This window comes from Falco punctatus (genome assembly GCF_963210335.1).
Source record: "Falco punctatus genome assembly, chromosome: 4".
Lineage (NCBI taxonomy): Eukaryota > Metazoa > Chordata > Aves > Falconiformes > Falconidae > Falco > Falco punctatus.
The window spans coordinates 10,811,527-10,835,604 of NC_137583.1; the positions used below are offsets into that span (position 1 = coordinate 10,811,527).

General features: G+C 54.6%; 1 protein-coding gene across 9 annotated transcripts; it reads left to right on the plus strand.

Moving 5' to 3' along the window:
• The first annotated feature begins 1,567 nt into the window (after window positions 1–1,567).
• ABHD6 (abhydrolase domain containing 6, acylglycerol lipase) lies at window positions 1,568–22,914 on the plus strand. Of its 9 annotated transcripts, none has more exons than XM_080383172.1 (10): window positions 7,173–7,318; window positions 10,977–11,046; window positions 12,700–12,847; window positions 16,350–16,506; window positions 16,917–17,030; window positions 17,256–17,388; window positions 18,658–18,815; window positions 19,622–19,676; window positions 20,147–20,247; window positions 21,001–22,914. In XM_080383172.1, exons 3-10 carry the CDS (start codon window positions 12,729–12,731, stop codon window positions 21,175–21,177), a joined length of 1,014 nt encoding a protein of 337 aa, XP_080239298.1. In that variant the 5' UTR covers window positions 7,173–7,318; window positions 10,977–11,046; window positions 12,700–12,728; the 3' UTR covers window positions 21,178–22,914. The 9 variants fall into 9 exon arrangements, with proteins under 9 accessions (XP_080239302.1, XP_080239301.1, XP_080239298.1 ...); XM_080383174.1 differs by lacking the exon at window positions 7,173–7,318 and adding an exon at window positions 10,413–10,472; XM_080383176.1 differs by lacking the exons at window positions 7,173–7,318; window positions 10,977–11,046 and adding an exon at window positions 1,568–1,811.
• Window positions 22,915–24,078: the final 1,164 nt, after the last annotated feature.

Here is a 24,078-nt window from a genome sequence, read left to right on the forward strand (position 1 = left end):
GTTTTGACCATGTCCATGTTTTGTTCTGCTTTCGTGGTGGTTGGAAAGTCACGTCATAAGAAAGCAATGAACTGTCTGTTGCCCCAGGCTGTGCACTTTTACCCACTTCTCCCTCTGCCCAGAGCTGTGTGGGACTGTGGGATGTGCTCTGCTGTGGGACAGCCACATTTGTTTGCCCACTGCTAAGGGGGAGGCTGCTGGCTCAGCCGCTGCAGTGCAGCTGTGAGAAGGTACACGATGCCCCCAGGCACTGCCCCCCAGGCGCCTGGCCAAGTGTCCCCAGTGTAGCAGTCTTAGGCTGGTGACCCAAGATGTGTGCACGTGGGTCTGGCTCGTGCTGTGTGGTAGAAGGGGACACACAAGTTTGGCCAAGGTGCCACTCGAGTGAGGATGCTGTAGCTGGGATGGCTTGGTCGTACTGAGCAGCTTTTGCAGGGAAACCATCCCCCTGCCCTCCCTTACTCCTCCACCGCATGCCAGACACGTGTTTGTCGGCCCCCAATCAGATACAACGATGGGATGTATAACAAGAAGTCAGGCTAAATGGCATCTATAATGGCCTTTGATTTTTTTTTCCCTGTGCTTACAGGGTGCTTTCACATCCTCCCTCCTTTTCCTGAAAATGGCCATGCAGCCTGCTTGCACCCTGCTGCCCTGCCTGCACAGCTGCCCGTGCAGGTCTAGATCCAGAAGCACCAGTGCGTGACTCCTGACACTGTCTAAATCAGTTAAACAGGCTCAGGTGGAGCTGGCACAAAATGCAGCGCATGGGGGGGGACTCCCAAAAATGTGGCACAGCTGGAAGCAGTGAGATTCAGGGCTTGCTGGGGAGGCAGCCGCAGCTCTCCGGGGTGGGTGCTGGGAGTGTGGCTATGGGCACCACAGCTCCGTTTTGGCTCGACTGGGATTTGGAGCAGCTGCTGCTAGCAAGGGGCGTGCTGCCCTGCTGCTTGCTAATGAACACGGCTGCTTGGGGAGCCTGGTGCCACTCTCCGAAATAAGAGGGGTTGTAGGGTGCTGGCTTTCTGCCTGCTGGGTCTCTAATGAGCCAGCCTCAGGCAGGGTAGGGTCTGCAGGGAACTAATAGAAAGGCAGGGAAAGCAATGGCTCAGGGGGTTGTAAATCTCTCATCCGACCTTGCTAAAAGCACAGTGTGAGCCAAGGGCTTGCAATGGCGGCTGCAGCCTCAGGGTCAGAATCATCAAAACTGGGATCTCCCTCTAAAACCAGGGTCGCTTTGGCTACACTGGCGTCAGAAAGCAAATGTTTGTTGTGGTGCCTCTGAGGGATTTAACCCTGAACCGCACTTCGTTGATGCCGTGTTTGTCCCCAGGGCTGCTTGTTTATCAGCCTCCCCCTTGCCCTTCACTCCAGGCGTTATCAGCAGGACAGGCAGAGCCACCCTCTGCAGGGACGGGCAGCAGCGAGGTGACCCGTGGGGGACACACGGAGAGCTCACACTCTTTTCTGCGCTGCTTTATCTCTCTGTTTACTGCACTTTCTGTGCATGTACTCTTTGCTCCTTATCAGGCCATAACACCCACTCGATGCGGGCTTGTGAACCCTACCAGTTCAGGGCTGTCCTGGTCTTGCACAAGAGGGGTGAAGCTGCTGGTGAAACCAACCTGGGTTGGGGTTTTGCCCCTACTCTGAATGATGCTGGGTGAGGGACATCACATCCAGCTGAGCAGCACCTGCAAGACATTCCCTAATTTAAGCCCCTCATCAGCTGGTCCCCGCTCCCAGGGGAGGAGAGGCAGTTGATGGAGCTGCTGGCCAAAGCCAGCCTGGGCAAGAACTTAAAGCACTAGGTAGGTGTTGCCCAGGCCCTGCCTGCTGCTCCTGAGCATCCTTTAGCCGAGCATCACTGACACCCCATGCTGAGCACATGGGGGCTGTGGCTGCTGTCTCCGAAGCAGTGCTTCAGCCCTCTGTCTTCCTTCTGCTCCCAGTAAGGTGTTGGGGGATGGATGGGGTGGGATGTGTTTGTATATCATATGCCTATGTGGAGTCTCCGTGGGGCAGCAGAGGTGCAAGGGTTCAGCAGCAATGTGGGAGTTCCTCCTCAACCCTCAGGCGCAGCCGCTTCCTTTCGGCCGCAGCTCTGGCTGCCTCGCAGGGCACCCACAGCTTTGTTTTTGCTGGCAGAGATAGACTGAGAGGATCTCTGAAGTTTCCTGTGTCTTTCTGGGAGGCCCGGAGGGAGACACCGCGGGCAAGCCCACATCCCCTCCTGCCCTGGCAGAGGAAGCCTATTCTGGGCTTGAGGAGCAGTGTGACTCACGGGCTGCTCCGTGGGGGAAGCACCTGTGGGCCACAAGGTCACCCTAGGGTGCCTGAAAACTACGCTGAAGCTTTATTTCTCCTGTGGGTAAAGCGTGGTGTCTGTGTGCTGGTGGGAGGTTTGGCACCACTGGGGACACCAGCACTGCTGGACACCTCCTGCAAAGGGCACCGAGGCTGGCCCAGCCTGCCCAAGCCCCAGCCCATCAGGGTGTCCCTGCTGCCCCGTTCAGCACCCCCATAAGCCTGTCCCCCCCAAAAGGGAGTGTGTGGCTCGGGGAAGCACTGGCAGCGTGGGCAGAGGGTAGTGGTGGCATGTGAGGGAACTGGCACCTCCAGGCTGGTGTTCTCCAGATGCCGCCGCACCTGTATTTCAGGCAAGGGGCCCACATGCTCCCCTCCCCATGTGCCAGGTTTTAAGGTGTTGATTGTCTCTTAATTTTTATCATTTTCACCCAAACTTCAGCTCTGTCAACATCTGCCGCAGTGAGGGGAGGTCTGTGGGAGAGCAGGAAGGGCCAGCCCCGAAGTCACCAACGTCACCAGAAAAGTAGATTCCTTTGAGCAAATGAAACGACCCTTGGACTCTTGGTGACCTTATCACGACCATGGGACAGAGTATTTTATCACAGTCTCCTGGAATTTCAGGTTAATAAGTAGCAAAGCACTCGGACCATTTTGTGTTGGTGAAGTTCCCGGTTGGGCTGCAGACCCAGTATGGTCATTTGGGAAGTGGCTGCAGTGTCAGTTTAACGGCAATAAGCATCCCGGCGTGACCTTCTGGAAATTCAGTATGACTGAGGGTAAAAATATGTGGTTTGCAAGATACATGGTATGTTTTGAATCAGTAGGGTCGTCTTTGATACTTAATTTTTATTTCTCATTCTGGAAAATATAAGTGTTCTACTTAATAAATCGCTGTTGGGGCATAACTCCTTTGCTGGTACAGGACTCCGGTAGGGTTTTCCTTTTCAGCTGAGTATGTCGGTATTGTTCAAGTTGCTGTTTGAAGTATGAATGCCTGCCTGCTAAAGCAGCTCAAGGGAAAACACCTCATGGTTTAGGTTTCTCGAGCAAGGCCACTTACCCGAGATGTAGGAGAGCACACAGTAATCTGAAATACAGGCTTGATGCATGATGACAAGGCAAAGCTTTGACGTTACCCCTCCGTACCGATACCGCAGCCACCAAATAAGGAGGGTTTTGTGAAGCTGAGTACACCTTATTGTTAGCAGTTAAAGATGTAATTAAAATGTGTGTAATATACGCATTAACTTTGATTAAAGAAAGTATTATTTAAAGCTCTTAACAGGTTTTGCTTTATAACATTGTAAAAGTTAGGAGAGTTCGTTCCTGTGTTTGTCCCAGGCTGTGCAAGGAAGCTGCTGCAGTGTGTTGGGGCAGCTGCCCAGAGTGATGCTGGAGAAGTTATTTACCCCTGTGCTCACTGGGAGCTGCTGTCTGCAAGCTGGGGCGAGCTGAGATCCTATCCCTGCCCTGGGGGGCTGGTTTTGGCAGGTGTATGTCATTAAAGTTGCCCTCTGCCCGGGGCATGGTGAGCCGTTCCTCAGCAGCAGGTCCCATGGGTGGGCTGTGGGGACATGCCAGGTTCAGGGGGCACCCACTTGCCCGGTGCCCTCCCGTGCCCACTGGGGACTGCTGGGGGTGTTGTGTCGCAGGGCCAACACCGCAAGTGGAAATGGAAGGAATGAGTCACCTGGGAAGCTGATTCACCTCACCAAAGTGGCATGCCGCCACTTGTTGTGGTTGCAAACGATCCCGCCGTGTTCCCTGGGGCTTCATCGCCCAGCAGTGGAAAATAACATGGAAGCTTCTCATCTGGTGGAGCAACCCTGCCCCTCAGCTCGGTGAGATAGAAGCTTCAGTTCTCCACAGCAACCTTGGCCTGAATCCAACCAAAGCTTCCGTCTTCCTATGGAAAAGAAGACGGTTTAGGTGAAAGTCTCGCTGCCTCATTTCTGGGGACACAGGACAGCTATTTTCTCGTTCTTGGTTTTGGGTTTTTTTTTGTTTGGTTTAATTCCTGTGGCTACGCTGAATTTAGAAACACATTTTTTTTCTAACTGGATCATACAGAAGTCACCCACCGCCCTGCTCACAGCATCAAAGCTGTGCTGATGTGCCAGTGGGAAGCCCAGCTCCTGACACTGGCATTAGGAATGAGGAATTTTTGTCTGAGGACCAGGATAGCTGGCATTGGGCTCCAAAACACTGGCAGCCTTGGGGGGGTGACTCGGCCCTTGTCAGCTGCCACAGCTGTGTGATGACTTGTGTCTGTGGGCTGAGAGGAGAAACAAAACACACGGGGCAGGTCAGTGCAGGCACTGGCCTTTAATTTGAGCTTGCCATGCTGCAGCCACCCCAAAAATGGCTTTGCAGCGTCCTCAGGGAGGTGCCCAGGGAGCTGCTGGGGCTTTCCTGAAGTGCTCATCTGCTCTCAGCCATGCCCTGTGCTCCCCCGTGGCCCCCCATGCCACCTGGAGAGCCTGAGGTCTTCTGCAGTGTGCTGGGATGGAGAAACAGCCTTGGCCCCTGCCCAGCAAAGTCATCACGGTGCTGCCGACTGCCTCGTGGGGGCTGTGGCCTCTTGAAGCCGTGGCCTCATCTTGGCAGTGGCTGGCTCAGGACAGCCCTGAAGATCCCTCCTTTCCCCATCGACACAAAGGAGTCAATGACAATTCCCTGTGGCTGCATGCTGAGATTGCGAGAGTTCGTTCCCCGGTTAGCTCATGGCATGTTTCGACATAAAACCGCCACAGGTCTCTGCTTCAGCTTCTCTATTTTAAGAGCCATCATTTGCAATGACTATTTCCAGGGGCATTCCCAGCAGGTGGCCTGGAATAACCACATGGTGGGTAATCCATCCCTGGCGTGAGTCAGCGCTGCCCTGCACATGTCCCGTGGGATCCTGGGGTGATGCACAAGAAAGTTGAACAAACAAATACGACTGCAAACAACGTTTAAAGGCTTGTGAAATACCTCCCGTGTCTGCTTAGGTCACCTTATTGGAAGCTCATCTTTGCTTAGCCTAGTGTGACTGGGAAAGCTCTTCAAACAAAACCCAACAAAAGCTGCATGAAGCTGTGCCTCGCCTTCACTGGGCCACCTAAAAACCTCGATTTTGGTTATAGATCTCTCTGACAGCTCATGTTATCAAAAGCTTTTGGTTGTTATAGTAAACTCTGACCTGGAAAGCCCTTTACACCTCCTTCGCTCCGCTCCCCCAGCCTACGAGACCAAAGGGACATCCTCTATCAAAGTGCAGATGCAGTAAGCATTTGACCCAATTTGGTTGCATTTACTCAGGAGCTGATCTCGTTTCCAATTTATTTAAGTTTTCTTGTATTTTGGGGATGTATCTTAAAGGTGTATACCAACCTGATATGTGACTCGGGGGGAATGAAAGTAAATTTGCTTATAGCAAAAGGATTTGGGTAGCAGTTTTAAGAAAAATCAGAGCAGATCTTAAATGCAGGTTGAAATGCAGCTTTTGAGACCAGCGTCATCTCTTGGGAAGAGAGGGCAGGTAACAAGCTTGTAACTTAAATGGCAGGCTTAAAAATCCTATTTCAGGTGTAAAAGTAACAGTGGGATGCTCTGATTTCAACCTTTGTGCTCTTGCCATGGGAAATGGGGCAGAGCTCTGTGCCCCCTGACCACAGCCCCATCCCAGGACCTGGGAAATGGTCAGACGTCCCCCACCGTCAAGCCTGGTCCCAGGCCTTGTGCGAGGGGGCTGTATGCTGTCTGTGCAGAGTGCAGCACTGCATTCCCCTTTGTATCTCTGTGGCAGTTGTATTGCATCGCCTTTACACCTCTGTTGTAACTACCCTTGTATCTCCTTGTTGTAATCTTGCTGCAGCCATATCACTTTCCCTTTTTTATCCCTGTTGCATCCCCATGGCAATCCATTCTACAACTTCTCTAGCCTCATTGCATCCTCCTTGTACCCCTGCTGCGTCTCCTTTGAATGTCCCCTTACATCCCTGTTGTATCCCTGCTGCAGCTACATTTCGTTGCCCACTGCACCCCCTTGCACCCCTCTCACGTCCTCCCTTGCACTCACTGATGCACTGCCTCTTGAACTGCTGTGTTACAGCCACATCACATTGCCTCTTGCACCCCTGGCTGGAGTGATTTTGTAGCCTCATTGCAGCATTCCTACCCTATCCCTGACTTACTGTCCCTATTCCTCTTGTACCCCTGCTGTATCCCCCCTGTACTCGTGTTGCAGCCCCATTGCAGCCCCTTCCCACCCAGTTATATCCCCTTCACACTCCCTTTGCATCCCATTGCAGACCACTTGCACCCCTGTTTTATCCCTGTTCTATCCCCATTGCAGTCTCCTTGCATCCCCTCTGCAACCTATTGTATCCCCCTCATGGCCTCTTTGCACCTCCCACCACCCTCCTGTTGCACCCCCCCCTTGCACCCCTGTTGTACCCCCTTGCACAGCCCCACTGCAGTGGCACCGTGTCCACCTTGCAACCCATGGAAGCCCCATAACGTCCCCCCCTTGCACCCTTGTTACACCCTCCCCCTTGCACCCTGCTACAACCCTATTGCATCCCCCTTTGCACCTCCACTGAAGTCCCATCACATGTCCCGTTGCAGCCCCACAGCAGCCCCCCATTGCCGCCCCCCTTCTACCCCCACAGAAGCTGCATCACATCCCCCCTTGCACCCCCACTTCAGCCCTATTGCATCCACCCTTGCACCTCCACTGAAGTCCCGTTGTAGCCCCGTTGTACCCCCTTACACCCCTTTCACCCCCCTTACACCCCGTTGTACCCCCCACTCCTGTTGCACCTCCCTTTCAACCCGGTTGCATCCCCCCTAGGCTCCCCCCCGCCCCGCACCGCGCCGCGCACAGCCGCGCCGCATCCCCGCCTCGCCGCCGCGCTCCGCTGCGCCCCCGCGGAGCCGCACCGGCGCGGGGGGAGGGCGCAACGGAGCCGCCGCGTTTCGCCGCTCAGCGCTGCCATTGCGGCCCGGCACGGCTCGGATCGGCACGGTGAGAGGCGGGGGGGCGGGATGCGGGGCTGACGGTAGCAATACCGGGACCGGAGGGGTCCGCGGGGTGGGAGGGGCCCGGACGCGGGGGCATCCGGGCACCCCACCCCTCCCCCCGGACCCCTCCGGTCCCAACCCTGGCATGGCTGGGGGTGGGGAGGAAATCAGCAGCAAAGCCAAAATGCAAGAAATAATTTAAAAGATATCTATTTAAAATATTGAATTAATTCGCCTTAAAATTCCGCCCCCGAACCACAATCAGAAAACGGGGCATGAAGGGCAGGAGAGCAGCGCTGCATCTCGCTGCTGCTGTTTGAAGGATGCAGGCATTTTCCTGGAGGATGACGCCTTGGCGGGGGGGGCTGTGTGCTGGAAGGGGGAACCTGGAGGTGGCCCCCCGGTACCCCTGCCCCATCCCTCCCCAACTCTTTCCCACACACACACACACACCCCCAGGAGAGGGCTGAGTCCGGGCGCACTCGTGACATCAGATGGGCCGTGCATCCTCCGCTGCGTGCGTGTGCGGCAGGATGGGGATGGTGACAGGTCCGGAAGGAGGACAAGCACGTTACAAATTTTTAAACCAGCAGCTGGCTGGAAGCACAGACTGCTCCAGTCGTGCTTTTCAGCCACCTTGTCCCCAGGCTGGCTGGCAGTGACGCTAACGGCTCATCCCTGCCTGTTCCCAGCCCAGGGTGCAGCAGCGGGGATGGGGGCCAGCCCAGACTCTCCGGCTCACGTTTAAGAGCTGTGTGGCACAGACACAGGGTCAGAGATGCACGTTGTGCAAAACAGCACTGCAGAAATAATGATCTCATTTCTGCCATCTATAAATAAATGAAGGTGAAAGGGCATGTTTCCTACTCTCAGCCCTCAGAGGCTGGATTAAGATTGAGAGCTGGCTGGCTAATTGACAGAGATCTTTCAAATATGAATAGATCTTAAATTATAATGTCACTGTGATTGGCATCTGGAAGATCGCACTGCAAATTATACCACGGAGGAATGTTGTTGTTTATGGTTAATATTATTTTTTTCTGGCTGCTGAGGATGCCAAGGGGGAGGCGGTTTCCAAGGGAAATGGCTCACTTGCATGTTTTGGGGGTTTTGTCTTACATGGTTAGTGGTGTGAGTCAGGGTTTTTGGGGGCCTCATCTCAGCTACTGAGGCATGTCAAAGCCCCCTGTTTCTGCAGTGGGATCTTAAAATTGGTTGATGTTTCTTCCTCTTCAGCTTTAAAAAAAAAAAAAAAAAGTATGCCTAAATGTGCTGCTTAGCTTTCAGCTACTTGGAATTTTTAAATCTGTTGTTGGCCAGGCATGGGCTGGTCTGGGCACAGGGAGCGCTGAGTGCAACACTGAGCGCAGGGCAGTAGCCCTGGTGTTGCATCCCAGACCCACTGAGCACAGCCCGCTTGAACCTCTGTGCTTGAATTTCATCATCTCTGGTCAGTGGGCACAGCCGTGCAATTCCTGCACTGTGGAAACCCTCCCTGGCCTTGCACGGGGCTGCCCAGCGCATTAGCTGCCGCTCTCCCCTTCCCAGTTAAGACCTTCCACCTTGTGAAGGCTTTTGTGCTGCAGCCCAGCATGCCCCCCAGCATCCCCCACCAGCTCTCACCCCATCAGAGAGGCTGGCTCTGCGGGAGATGCTGGTCCTGGTGAAGAGTCTCCTGTCTCCCTGGGTAACAAGCTGAACCGCTTTCACATTTGTGAGATTCTTTTTTTTTTTTTTTTTTTCTTTTAGAGCTAAACGCAGGGTTTTTATCCCACACACTGAGGTGTGCTGCTGCCGCTGCATCTTATGTGGGGCCTGGAAAAACACCTATGTTACACTTGAGTTGCACTGTTGGGTCTTTTCCAGCCTCTCCGATGTTACCCACTGAGCTTGAAAGGGAAAAAAACCCGATGTGGGTTCAAACCTTGCTCACAGTCATTTGTTGTTCCTTTGGCCAGTGGCCCTGGGAACTGTCATCAACTTGCTGTCCTCTGCAGCAGCCCCCTCCGGCCTCTCAGCCCCTCTGTTTGCACGTGATGAGCCCCCTGCTTGAATTTGGCGCAGGGCAGGAAGCAGGAGACATGGAGCCTCCCCTTAGCAGCTGTCCTGGGTCCATCTCGTTTCCTGGGGTGGCTTGTTTGGGGGGTCCTCCCAGGTGGGACTCAGGGGCCGCGGTGGCTAGTGCCTGCGACTGGGCTGCCAGCGTGGGAACCGGTACTTCTGGTTTGGCATCCTGTGCCCAGTGGTGTGCACAGCACGCTTGGCTTTATCACTGCGTGATCACACGGCATTTATCAGACTAATTGATGTTTTCAAGTTAATTTATGAGGTACTTGGAGAGCCTTCCAAGAAGCAGTAGCATGCCTGGGGCCATTTGCTGTGACTTTTGGTCACAGGGCATCTCAAAGTGATGGATGAGCTGTGATCTGAAGACTTACAGCTGTTACCAGCAGGCTCACTTTTATTTCTAAGGCCATGATGTCTCTCTTGCTGGTCGCAAGGACTGTGCCAGGGCCTGGGGCAGTGCTGCTCGCTCCAGTCCCTGGTACTGGTGCAGCAGCGAGGGTGATCATCCCCTGGGCAAAGCACCGTTGCAGGGTGGTGGCACCACAGGTGCTCCCGTATGGCTTTGGGAAGCCAGTGTCCCCGCAGCACTGCTGGGTGCAGAGGTGGCTTTATGGGGCTGGGGGTGCTGCAGACTGGGGTGATGGAGGCTGCCCCCAGCCGCAGAGCTGGGCCTGCCAGCGTTTTCCTTCCCGCTGCCTCCACCAGAGGTAGCCATGGAAATCTGTGGCGATGCTCTGCCCACGCAGAGGGGGGCTTGGCTGCTCCAGGGGGCTCCCCGAGCGTTCCCCCCCAGCACCCATCGATGACGGGGGCCCCGAGCGGGGCTGGCGGGTGCGTGTGGCCGGCATTGGGCGCCGGGGCTCACGTGGTGAGCGGTGGCTGCCATGGCCTTGCTGAAAGGCTGTGGCACAATGGGGACAGGAGCCCCCAGGGTGCCCCCGGCCCCACAGCCGTGGCAGTGGGGATAGCTCAGAGATTTTCTGGCTCCAAGCGCATCCGCTGTGCTCTGGTGCTCCCGCTGAGCCTCCAGCCTGAATTTCCACGGCCAAAAGCTGCCGGCGAGCTCAGCCCAGTGTTTTCCTGCCTCTCCAGTAATTTCCTGCGGCTGCGCTACGCTTCAGCCTGACTCGCATAGGGAGGGCTGGGGGGGAGGACTGACAGCCCTTGGAAAAATACGTTTAAGACGAAGAGGAAAGGGATGGGAAGCAGCTTAGCTGGCTTTGTTCTAATAGCTGTAATCACCTGAAGCGCAACCGTGAGCCCCATTTTGCTGGGTGCCATGCAGCCCTGCCGCGGCGGGGGCTGCTGGCAGTGGCTCTCCCCGCCGCGCCACGCCGGCTTTCGCTTCGTCTCTGATGGCAGCCTGCACTTTGCTCCTGCTTGGAACAAGTGCCCTCGTTTGGCTTTATCGTACAAAAGACCGTATTTACATAAACAGGGGAAAGGTTGGTCAGAAGGTGAAGATGAGGCATCTTGAAGGGAAGCTGGTGGCTTAAATACTCGAAGCTCGCGATCTTGCCAGGCTACCAAGCCTGAAAGGGGAAGAAAAAGCAGGAGTGTGATTTTAACCGTTTTTTTTTTTCCTCTTCTGACAGTGTTTTCAGACACTGCCACTACTCACAGCGAGCGGAACCTGTGCCGAGAGGAGGAGGGGATCTCTGCAAAGTAAGCTGGGCTTTTAAAGGCTTTCTCCTTGTTTTGCTTTCCAAGAGCTGTGGAGGCGGCGGAGGCGGTGACCATGACCTTGTGCCGGGGAGCACAGGGGCTCCCGCCACCCCACGCTTTTCCCTAGCTGCGATCTTCCTTTGTTACGGGTCGCCACTGGGAATGACGGCAATTTTCCCTGCTTAATTTCTTCCCTGTTTTAGTGACATAGCAAAAGGCAGCAGATGCTCTCAGGTGGGCTCCCATGCAGCCCTGCTGTCATGTACAAGGTTTGTCTGTTGCACGAAGTGTTTATCTATGAACAAGCTGTGCAGAGATCAAAGATCTTCCTACAAAATGTTAATTAAACGAATAATGGCGTGTTGTTGAGGCTTGAAGGAGGAAGTGAGGTTTAGCTTTGTTAAGGAGGTTCCTGGTGGAAATATTTACAGTATTCCTCAGATTTCAGTTATGTTTGTCTTCCCTGGGGGAAGAGGGTAAATGTGGTCGTTGCTTCAGAGGTTCTGTGAACTGTTTTTCTTGGTCATGTGTAATGTGGGCATTTGATGTGATCCAGTGTGACGGTGTCGGAGGGGGAGAGGATGTGACCGTGGCGATTGTGTTCCTGCTTCATAGCATAACATACAACGTACCGCATACCGCCGTGGGTCTTGCAGGAAGCAGAAATAAATCTGACCAGCCAGGCACGGAGAAATGTGGAGGTGGTGACAGGGGGGGATGGCTGGTGGGGGGGGCAGGCATTGAGGATGTTTCGTTTTGTAAATGTGTGACAAAAGAGCTAGTGCCGAGGAAAGGACGAGGGGGAATTAGAGGAGATGTGTGTGCGGCAGGGTTTAATCTCTTAATGAGAAGAATATATCCCAGCTGCCTGTGGTGGGGCGAGTTCAGGGACAAGCACAGCGTTGCGTGAGAGCTCACCGTTGCACCCTGTGTCCTATGCCCGCCACCCTTGAGGTTTGTCCAAAGGATACCTGGGAGTCGGGATAGGGACCTGTGATCAGCAGCGAGTGCTGTGATGAAGGGATGAATTTGTCTCAGATAAGGGCTGGTTGCCAAAGAGTGCCCTGCCAGGTTGTTTCCTTCAGTTTCCGAGCCCATTAATAGGCTCTGCTCCCCTGATTAGTTGGTGCCTGTGTGGAGTGGTAATGAGAGCTGGGCTTGAGCCATCAATTCTAGGTCAGTGGTTGTGTGCTGGGGATTTGGGATTGGGCAGGGGGAGGGGAGCCGGAGCTGGACACCTGCTTCCGAAAAGCAACGTGGAGCCTTCGTTAAGCCAGCCCTGCCTGCACCCACCGGGGGGAAGGGCTGCCTGTGCCCATCAGGGGGGAAGGGCTGCCTGCACCCATTGGGGCAGGGGGCTGCGCTTCCTGTGTTTGCAAAGTGCTCGAAGGCCATACCATGCCCTGTCACGCCAGACGTGGTCCATGCCTGTTGTGAGGCTCATTGCCTGTTTGAGATGTGCTCTCCTGGGAGGATAACATAGCGATAATTAGATCCATTAAGGAGCCAGAAGAAATAATCAAGTTTTAAAACTGAAAAAGACACTTCTGTGCTCTGAGTGATATCCTTTGCCTCTCTCAGAGCCTCTTTCCTCTCCTTCTGGTAGCAGAGATCTCATTTAACATTGACTTATCATCATCTCTGCTCATGCAGGCAGGTGAGGCCAGGCGCTGGAAAGCAGCATGGACCTGGATGTGCTGAACATGTTTGTCATCGCCGGTGGCACCCTGGCCATCCCCATCCTGGCCTTTGTGGCCTCATTCCTCCTCTGGCCCTCAGCACTTATCCGCATCTACTACTGGTGAGTTCATTAGCCCAGCTGCTCTCATTTTAGCATGGGGGCGGAATTACAGCTGTTCACAAGCAGATCCACACACACGTGCAGGCACACGGGTCTCGGTGGAAAGAGCCCGTGGGCAGCAAGGTGGCATGGATGGAGGTGGATGTTTCCGCCCGTGACGGCAATAGGAGCAGGTGAGGAGGGGGTTTTCTGGGGGCATGCCAGCTGTGTGTAGCTTTAAGCATGTCTGGGAGAAGAAAATGGCATTTTCTTACTGCATTTTTGCTGCTGAGGCTTATGTCTGTTGGGGCAGCCTCAGCTGGGCTGCTGGCATCCCACCATCCTGGGGTGGCCGTGGGCGCAGGCTCCCGGGGGGCTTGGGTGGGCTGTACCAAGGGACTCCTGGCCAGGCTGCCGCTGTGGTGCCAGCTCGCGGCATGTCTCTGAACCTTTCTGGGTTGCTTCCCCCAAGCACAGGACTGCGGCTGGGAAAAGCATGGCCATTGCTCCCTGTCCCCCAGCCTGGCAAACCCAGCAGGCCAGTGACCTCCCACCTCATCAGTGCGCTGTAGGGGTGAGCATCCTCAGCTCTGCTGCGACTCCCCAGGCTCACATGCTCCCTCCTGGTTAACAGCCTGCCCGGCAGGCAGGGACTTTTCTCTCACTAGTAGTTATGGATGAGACTTTTCTCATTCTTTCCCTCTCTTCTGAGCTGGAGCATCAGAGAAGATGGAATGATGCTTTTCCTTTACCCTCTTGCACCTTACCCTCTCCAATACCAGGAGGCAGGCATCCTTCAGTCCTCCTCTGTCCCTGGAAATCAATGATAAGCACACTGGCATCTTACCTGTCCAGGTTTGTTGCGGTGGAAAGCTGGAATAATGCTCCCTTTGGAAGCCAGGGCAGCGCTGACTGCCCCGCGCAGGCAGCAGCAGGCAGCAGCAGGCAGCAGCAGCAGGCTGCCCTCACATGCTGCTGGCAGATGGTGGCTCCTGCAGTTTTGCTCATGGGGTGTTTCCAAATCAAAGTGACCTCCTGTGAGAGGAGGACGTTAGCCCACCCCAGCACTCAGACACAGCAGCGTGATGAAGCCTGTTTCTAACGGCACATTTATTAACAACCTTTTAATCACAGCATCTGTGGGCTGAGAGGCGTGGGCAGATGGGATGAAAACCCCAGTGACCAGACTGGGGAGAATTTCTTCCTCTTGCGTGGGGAGCTGTGAGACAAAACGTCACTCTGCGCAAGGGAGCAAGCGGTGTGACAGCCTCCTGCTCCGGGGACATCCAGGCTGCTGCCTGGGGCAGGACCAGATGGTACCAGGTTTGTTAGTCCAAGGATTGGTTTTTTTTTTCCTTCAGACTTATGAGCAGCCAGTAGAAGCTAGGGAGGACCCCGATGGGCTCAGGTTCAGAGGAGGATCACCTGAGAAATGCTGCCACACCAGAGCAGAAGGAGTGTGGCCAGGGTGAAGCCATCGGAGAGCCACGAGCAGGGATGGCAGGCACAAGGGGCTGGTGCCAGGAGCCTGGCAGAGCCAGGTTGAGGGGGTGTTGGAGAAGACCCTGCTGCCTTGTCCTTCAGGGCTGCAAATTAGGGACTGAGTGAAAATGCACTGTCGGTCTGTGTTTGGTTGAGGGAGGGATCGTGTAAGCAGAGATCAGCGGGGCTGTTTTCTTTTGGAGGGGAGGTGCCCCCATCTCTCCCGGAGTTTCTGGCAGCATTGGCATCTTGCAGGAGTAACTGCAGCGCTCTGCATTTCATGGGCACCTCTTAAGGACAGCGAGCGAGAAGAGTGGGTTTGCCCTTTACTCTTCCTTTTCTATTTGCTTCTTTCTGAATTGGCTTTTTGGGGGGCAAAATCGTTGTGTTTCCCCATCGGCAGAGGCAGGAGAGGTGGCAGGCAGCATGTCATGCTGCCCACCCCCTTCAGCCCGGTGCAGCTCCAGCTTTGTGGCACCTCTCCCAGGAGATGCCGGGGGGGACACCCTTTTCCCACCACTTGCTGCCCCCTTTCTCCTCCTCCTCACTGCCAGTTTGCGTGTTCTCAGCTGGCACGGCCAACAGTCACCCCAGGCCACTGTCACCAATGGCCTCACTCCCGCCCCTGCCCCTGCTGTGCCTCCCTGCCAGATGTGATGTCCAGGGCTGCCCTGCTGACCCTGACCCCAGAGTCTGCCTGCTCTGCCACCAAGGGTTAATCAGTTTAGCCACTGCCACTAAGCGTGTTAACACCTTGCGAGGGATCAGTTCAGCTTTGCACAGATTATTTTGCCTTCTGCTGAATTGATCCATTAGGATCAGTTGCTAAAAATGTTATCATCTTGCCCATTGGTAGTTTACACCGGTGCCTTTGAGGCAAGGACTCTTAAGACACTTATTCAGGGAGAAATTCGCCTCTCCTTGTAGGACCAGCACAGAGCCGAGATGCTGCTTAAGTCCCACTAACTCCCTCTAAAAAGGGATTATGTTAAAGAGGATTGCACTATGCATAAGCTTTGAGTGGGCAGAGAGCTAGGACAGCCCAGAAGTATTGGTGACCTTGCTCTTACATCTCAAATAAATTCTGATATTGCATATAAAAGTATTTGCTGGTTTCTTGGCCATCAGGAGTAGCCCGGTAGCTGTGCTGACAAGGGTTACATCTCGGCACAGGGGAAATGCAGAGAAAGCGAGCCTGCTCCTTTGTCTTGGACTGCACGTACACATCATGTGTCCAAAGTGTCACCGATAATCTCTGTCCAGGTCCCTTCTGGCCAGCAGTTTCACTGCATCCTCTTTGATCAGGCTGCAAGCATGCACTGGCAGGAGCTGTCTGCTTCTGCTTTCAGAGGAACAATCCAGGTTTCCCTGGGGTTAGCCTGGTATCTTCTGGGGTGTTTGACCTGGTGTAAGGATGGTCACCTCTGGTCCTTTGCATGTGTATAAATACATTTTTAAAAGTTGTCCAGTTGGTATATGGGAGCTGGGTGTTGTGGTGCTCCTGGGTTACATGGTTGTTTTGGCTGGGATCTGACTTGCTTGTCTGTGGGGTGATGTTCTCCCATTGATGCAGGACTGTGCCCAAATAAACCCATGACCCACCTGGAACGAGTGCCTCCCTTTGCCTGCCCATCCTGCACACTGCCTGGCCACATGTGCTACCTCTCTTGACTCTCTTTCCTCATACCAACCTTTGGGCATTTTCAGTTTTATGATTGTTATTTTGGCCCATTTCCATTGCCAAATTTGTTATTTAGGATCTTCTTTGAAGTTTTTAACGAACAGAGTGTCTCCACCATCTACAGCGAAGCCATGGATAGCCAGCCACCAGTACTACACCTGTAGGGGATCGCATGTAATCCAGGGACCAGGTGCTCAGAATGAGTCCCAGTTAATCCTATGACAGCACCAGTGTGAGCCCAACCTAACTGGCCTTAGCAAAGCAGCAAATCGGTGGCTGAGTTTGGGCTTATCACTTGGCTTATATTGCCACTTGCCCCTGGTCTTGCCTCACTCACTAGTGTTTTCTCCTTGTTTCCAGGTACTGGCGCCGAGCTTTGGGCATGCAGGTTAGATATGCAAACTACGATGACTATCAGTTTTGTTATTCCTGTAGAGGGAGACCTGGATACCGACCATCCATCCTGATGTTACATGGGTTCTCAGCCCACAAAGACATGTGGCTGTCCATAGTCAAGGTGGGACTCCATTTCTATCATGTTGCTGCTTAGCAATGGTTGATGGTCCTGGGCTTAGGGGTGGTGTGAGCACCCAACGGTTGCATGTATTGGATGTGATGATGGCTGTAACATGCTAAAAACACCCTCCTTAGCTCTGTGCTCATTGCTTGTTGGATCCGTTTCATTCCTATGACATGCAGAGCTGCAGGGGAAGAGCAGTACGTACCTGCCTCCTCCATGGGAAGCCCATCTTGGCCACGGTTTCTCATCATGTCATCCTTGGTACATGAGCTGACTTATTCTGGTGCACGAGTAACCAGGGGCTGCTGAGAGTGTGTCCCCTGCTCCCACCTGTGGTCACCAGTTTCCATCCATGGGCTTCACAGCAGTTCCCCTGCGTCGTAACCGCCTCTGGTTTGTTTCTGCAGTTCCTGCCAAAGAACCTGCACTTGGTGTGCGTTGACATGCCCGGGCACGAGGGCACGACCCGCTCGGCCTTGGACGATTACTCCATTAGCGGGCAAGCTAAGAGAATACACCAGGTAAAGTTCCAGCATCGCATCGCCTCTGCAGAGGGATGCAGGGGCATGAGGGACATGGGGACATGAGGGATGCTCAGCCTGGTGAGCCCTGCCTCATGCAGCCCTGCTCCCTCCCTTCCCAGGCAGTCAGAACCACCAACCTCAAGCTTTTGGGCTGAATCTCTCTCATGACCCCATGCCGTTGCTTCCTCTCCCCTAACAATGCTCCTTCTGCTCCCCTGCCAGTTCGTGGAGTGCATCAAGCTGAACAGAAGGCCCTTTCATCTGGTTGGCACTTCCATGGGAGGAAACGTTGCCGGCGTCTACGCCGCTCAGTACCCAGAAGACATTTGCAGCCTGACCCTCATCTGTCCTGCCGGTGAGCAACGCAGGGGAGGCGAGACGGGGAGAGGGCAAGCAGGAGCCCGTGCAAAAGCCCAGAGTGGTGCTGGAGGCAAAACAGGGGTTTAGTGCAAAGCATTTTGAAATAGCTTGTATTTACAGTCTGAAAGTCTCTGGCAGGGCACGGGAGGAAATCACAGCCTTGTCCTGACTGCTTTTCTCCAGGGCTTCAGAGTTTGCCCACGGTGCCTTGGTTACAGCTGGGACTAGGCCAAATGGGACAAATCCCGCTCTGGCCAAAAATGCCTTTTCCCTTCCGAAAGCAGGCATTTTACATGGCACGTCTGCAGCCTCTTGGCTAGGGGGGAGGAACCAGGCAGCAATGGGAAAAGTCTGCCTAGTCTGGCCCCTTGAGAGCCCCGCTGTGACGGAGGGCTGGGGCTTCGGGAGCTGGGAGGGCTCTGTCCGCCCAGGTTTGGGTGCTCTGAGTGGGATGAGGGCTTAGGGGCTGGGTGCAGGTCAGCAGGGTGTCCCTCTGCCCCTGCAGCACCCGTCCACCCCCTTGGCCGGGGGGCTCAGGGGAGCGGGGCCGTGAGCAGCTGCAGGAGGCGTGGGTGGTTCGGCGGGGGCTTCTCCTCCGGGAAGGGCTTTGCCGCATCCCGGTGGTTAGAGCAGCTCCTCCCCGCTCCCAGGCAAGGGAGGCGCCTCCCAGACAACAAATAAGTGATGAAGCAAAGCGAAGGTTACCCGGCTATGGGCTCGGTGGGCGGCAAGGTGCCCGCTGCTCCCTGGGGGAGCTGCTGGCTGACTCCGGGTGTTTCTGATGTGGACCCTCTGTGGGGGCTGCAGAGGGGTTTGGGGGTAAGGTGCCGGGGGATCTTCCCCGCCACCGTGCATGCACATGGGGCTCCTGGAATGTTCTGTCCCACCCTGTGCTGTGGCAGGCGAGGCACAGGCAGTAATATTTGCATCCGCTGGCTGCATAAAAATAAGTGCTAGGGTTTTTGCCAAAGCGTTGGTGCATGTCTACGGGGAATACACCTCACGTTATGCCAGGGGCTCAGTGCTGTCAGCCCTGGAGCAGGAGGGAGGCCGAGGGGTCCCTGGGTGCATATTAAGGTTGCTGTAGGTACAGATTTTTTCCCCCCCTCCCTCCCTGCCACCTCCCTTTTTGTTTTTTAATGAGTAAGCAGGCAGGAGGGCAGAGACAGAGTTGAGGGAGGTTGGTACAGCGATACTCCATCACTGGGGCTATTGGGGGTCTCATCTAGGGTTTAGGTTGTTTGACCCTTCTTGTTTGACCCAGGCCTGCCAAGTACCACTGACAGCAAGTTCATTAAGCAGCTCCGGGAGCTGCAAGAGTCCGAGTGCATCGACAGGATCCCTTTAATTCCCTCGACGCCTGAGGAGATGGCGGATATGCTGAAGCTTTGCTCCTACGTTCGCTTCAAGGTGCCACAGCAGGTGAGGAGCCAGGGCTGGCTGCGGGGCCGGGGAAGGGGGCTCAGAGTGGGCAGTGGGTTTGCTTCTCCTCAAGCCTGTGTGACGGCAGCCAAGGCGGTGCCAGGCGTGCAGCCAGCGCTGCCGTCCCCACTGTCACCCAGGCGGCCCCCCGCTGCCCCCCTCCCAGCACCTTTCCAGCACTTTCCCTTCAAACCCACTTTTCCCAGCTCTCTCTGGCAGCATCTGCTGAAATTCCTCCTCCAGTGAGGTCTTTGGCAGCACGCTGGGATGTCGAAGGGGTTTTTAGTAAGTATGGCTGGCAGGAAGCGTTAAATAACTAAGGCGGCTGTTGTCTGGCCTGGAGGGAGATTGTTTGCTGCTTTTTAAGCAAAAGCCATGGAAATGTTAATCACTCATTGTCAGGCAAGAGGAACTTGGCAAGGGGCTGACCATTAAGCTGGTTTTCCTTAGGAAGTCTGGGATGAATAGATTGGAGAGTAAGAAGAAAATGTAAGGTAATGCCAAGACCTTTTTTGTTTTCTGGCAAAAGAATAAAAGAAGGAAGAAAAGCACAGTCATGGCTGAGGGGGCCTGCTGACTATGATAGCTGGCCTGGGGGAGAAATTCGGGTTTGCATCATAAAAGACAAAAATACTTGTTGCTGAAATACACCTTACTTAAGCACAGTTTTGACAGGCAGATGTGCTTGGGAAGAAGCTGTGCTGAGTTGTGCAGGGCAGGGGTGGCGGGGCACGGTCTCTTGTGTGCTCAGCCCCATGCAGGGTACAGGTCCCCCCCCCAGCAGCTCTCCTCTGCTCTCCCTGCAGATCCTTCAGGGCCTCGTCGATGTTCGCATCCCACACAATGATTTTTATCGGAAACGTAAGTGTGCAGCGGCAGCCCCTCTCACCAGGCTTTCCAGCCAGACCTCTGGGCTGTGGGGATGGGCTGTCCCCAGCCCCCATGTCCCCTGCATGCCAGCTGGCCCCAGCACCCCCCAGCTGCTTTGCTGAGGGTGGGAGGGGGCAATGTCATTAACAGATTTGGGGATGCGCCTCGGTTGCTGGTAGCAATGCACTTACACCCCCATGGGCAATGGCGTGCTGCTTCACCCTCACCCTCCCAGCTGGGTTAATTAGTACTAATACTTACAAGGAGATGGGCTTGGAGGAGGGTCTTCTCACAGCAGGGCTTGGTGGCAGTGCATGGACAGCCCGTTGGGGCTCTGCCCATCACCCCTGCTTGGGTTTCCTAGCGAGGGGACACTGGTAGGGCTGGGCTGCAGGACCCCTGCGAGAAGGGAAGGCAAAGCATCTCCCTTGTAGAACTGACTCTCCTCTTGCCCCCACCAGTGTTTTTAGAAATCGTGGATGAAAAGTCCAGGCACTCTCTCCATGAGAACATGAGCAAGATCAAAGCACCAACGCAGGTCATCTGGGGAAAGCAAGACCAGGTACGCAGCCCCCTCCACCTCTGGCAGGGGACCATGTCTCCATCTCTGCCTGTGTCCATCCATGGGGGCATGGCGTGGGCTGTGCTGCTGAGCTGTGTGCTGCTCTGCGGGGAGCTGGCACACGTGTGTCGCCATCCCTGGTGCGTTTGGACACAGGGGCTCGGCAGGGTGATGGGCAGAAAGCTGACAGCCAGCGTGGGGCCGGAGGGGGCCGGAGGGAGGAGCGGGCAGAGCCAGGGCTGGGGAAGGCGAGGGGGCAGGTGCCAGCGCCACAGCAGGTGTGGGCTGGGAAGAGTTATAAATTGCCTGCAAAAAGAATTGTCCTGGCACCTGGGGAGAGATGTGTCTGTCATTCATGGGCAGGCAGCGAGGCAAAGGCATGGGGCTTCGCAGAGCCCGTTACAGTGGGAGGAGTGGGAGGGGGAAGGAGGCAAGCTGCAGGCATGCAAAGGGCTCTGTAAAGGCAAAGGTGCAAGTGTTTGCTGGCAATGACCCCGTTGCACTGAGCTGGCGGCCAGAAAGCATCCAAGAGAGTTCCCTGCCACATGCTGAGACTGGCACTGGGCAGCCTCACTGCCATGTCCCCAGGCACGTGTACCATGGGACGGGGCTGATGTCACAGGGACCATGTCCGCATCCCTGTTCAGCGTCTTGCTTGGGTTTGCAAAGGCAGCTCCAACAGGGTTTCTGCAGTGTCCAGCAAAACCTAGCTCTGCCTGTGGGAGTGACTGATTTTTTTCCCCGGCCATCCAGGTCCTGGATGTTTCTGGTGCCAGTGTTTTAGCGAACGCCATCCCAGACTGCCATGTGTACATCCTGGAGAACTGCGGGCACTCAGTGGTGGTGGAGCGGCCCCGCAAGACAGCCAACCTCATCCTGGAGTTCCTAGCGCTGCTGCACAGCATGGAAAACAACAAGAAGCAGGCGTGAGCATGGTGGGGAGCCAAGAGGCCATGACGGGTCTTTTAAATTGTAAAGTACTGCAGCTTTGATAAGTTCTCAGGGATCTTGTATGAAGCGGGGTGAATGTGCCAAAGTCCCTGAGGAAGGCAGAATCACTGAATACCTAAACCTGTAGTACCGCCAGCACAGCGACCTAGGGGTCATTGAGCAACCTCCATAGATACAGGAACGGAAGCAGAATCTCTCCCTTTTCTACCTAGAGATAAAGTAGAAACAAGCTGAAATCACCAAGCGCTAACCTTGCCATGTACTGAAGCTCCTTACGCAGCTGCCCATCTTACCAGAGTTACCAGCACATAGTTGTTAATGACATTTACCTAAACTATTTAAGAAGTGTAGAAAGGCGGAAGCGTCCTGGACTGAGACTTACAATATTTCTACTACTTAGAGTCCGTCGCGTTGCATGCTGCCGTGCTGTAAGAGAACCCCAGTGCTCCAGGCGTCTGCTCGAGTGCTCTTTGTGTAGCTCCTTAACTCGTGATTTATGCAGAAAACAAGAGAAAACTTCGTGTGTGGAAGTCCAATGACTGTATGTACAAAAATGTTTACACTTTGAGTGGGTTTTTTTTAAATCCCCGAACAACTCCTGTGTATATGTAATGCCTTAACAGTGCCCCGGGTACGGCGTCTGTGCAGCCCGCCTTGCCCAGGGGATGGTTCTCCCTGAGGGTGAACATAGTGAGTGAAAACTTGGGGCGCAGACAGCAGTTTCGACGCCGTTGTGTGAACCAGAGGGATGGAAACCTCCCAGGGTGATTCGGTCCCCCGAGCCCGAGTCAGCAATAAAGCCCGTGGGCAGGGTGCGAGTCAGCAAACGGGCAAACTCCTGTCTCAGCTCGTCTATCACATTGCGCTGCTGAACACATTGATGTAAATAATGATTTTCTTAATGAATTCCATGAATTCTGCGAATGCCAACATCACCGAAACCAGGCGTGAGGGGCGGGAGTGGGCTGTGTATGTGAGCAGCACAGGGAATGCAGGATCCGAGGCTCGCTGGGCGGCGAGGTGGGATCAGCTCGCCTGTGAGGTGCTGAGCGGTGGCATGGAAAGGTACGGTGTGCCTGTGCGTCCTCTCGATGATTATAACTCCTGACCAAGTGAAATTATAGATAGAAACGGACAATGCAGACAAGCTGTGCTTTGCAGCCTGCAAGGTGATGTACGGGGACGGATCCTGCACCTCCCCACTTGCTGTCCCTCGCCATGTGTCCCAAGGGGCAGGGGGCTGGTCCTGGGCTCAGGCAGGACTGATGGCTGCTGGAGGGCAAGGCAGTGCGTGGTGCTCTCCAAGGCAAAGAAGCAGGCTGTCACCGCTTGGTCACCCCCAGCCCTTCTCGTGGGTAGACACTGGGTGCTGGTAGAGCCCCCCCGCAGGCTGGGTACGCACGCTTGCGGTGCTGACAGCCGTCTTCTCGCCGTCTTTCTGAGGTACCCTGATCTGTCTGTATATCCGAAACTCCCTGACAGCTTCTCTGCTCTTTTTAAGAGATGAAACTGTTCTTTTAGAAAAGTAGAAATTTGCTGTTAATTGCTTGGTTATTGTTTCTACTACAGGAGTTGATTAAAAAAAAAAAAAAATGCTGATAGTTTTATGTGGTAAAAGCCAGAAAAAGTTTTTGGGTATCTATATGATTTCTCATGTGCCATAGAGTGCTGTATGCAAAGGATTTATATGGCTATTAAAATCTAGTGATTTAAGGAGTCCACTGTGCAATGATTATTCTTTCCTTTGAGGAAGAAGAGGGCTGTGGTGTGGGATGATGCATGACGCAGGGGACATGCTCTGCTTCTTTCCTCACTACATTTCTGGGAGATGCAGGTTTTGCTCCAAGGAATATTTGATGTCAAGAGAGGTGGTGAAGACAGGAAGGCTTGAGTCTCATCTCTTCAAAGACAATATGAATTTTGCTTTTTTCTTTTTATTAAGAGGAGTTTGCCCTAAACACTCAAGAAGCAAAATAAAACCTCAAGGGGCAGGGGAGCTGGGTTTTAAGTGCCAAGATTTCTCTTAAGACTCCTGAAAGGGTGTTAAATACCAATTTCATCTGTAATTACAAGTCCTACTGAATTCATACACTGTGCCAGGAATAATGTTACATCAATATCCAGGCAATAGTATTTGCATTTCTCCATTCCCCAGGAGACTGTTGAGGCCTGGCTTCTTTGTTTAACAGAGGAGCTGCAGGGCGGGCGGGCTGGGGAGCACCCACTTGGCACATCATCCCCCTGCCATGGCACCCCACCTGCTGCAACAGTGATGCATGGGTCAGGGTGACAGTGGCTGCGGGAGACCTATCCATTACTGCAGTGGGGGGGCATGGGGGGCCCCCTCACCTGCAGGCAGGGGCTGGGGCAGCTCAGGGCACCTGCATCACACCATGCAGCTTCTCAGGGTTCAGTAATAAAAATCCCCAGGTCTATTGGGGAGGGGGGATCTGGGTGCCACTCGCTCCATGCACAGTCAAGGGCAGCTGCCGCTTGCTGGTTCCCGCAGCGCCCGTGCCCAGGCTGGCCCTGTAGCACACCCAGCACTGCCAAAAGGCAGGGTGGGAAGCTGCCTGCTCCTGGAAACACACCTGGAAGCACACCTGGTAACACTGGTCGCTGTTCCCACTAACTCTCATTTCCTGCTGGGAGCCGGAAAGCCCCGTGCCCTGCAAGGGCTCCACTCCTCTTCTCAGCTGCTGCCTCCCTGGCCCCCAGCGAGCCCCGGCCACCCCCCAGGTAAGGCTGTGTTCCTGGCTGTGGGGGGGGTTGGGAAGGGGCAGAAACTCCTGCTCCTCCCGGTGGGGTTGGGTGTCCTGTGGGCAGAGCTGGGGGAACCACAGGGGAACCACTGGATCCCAGTCGTGGCAAGCCTGGGCA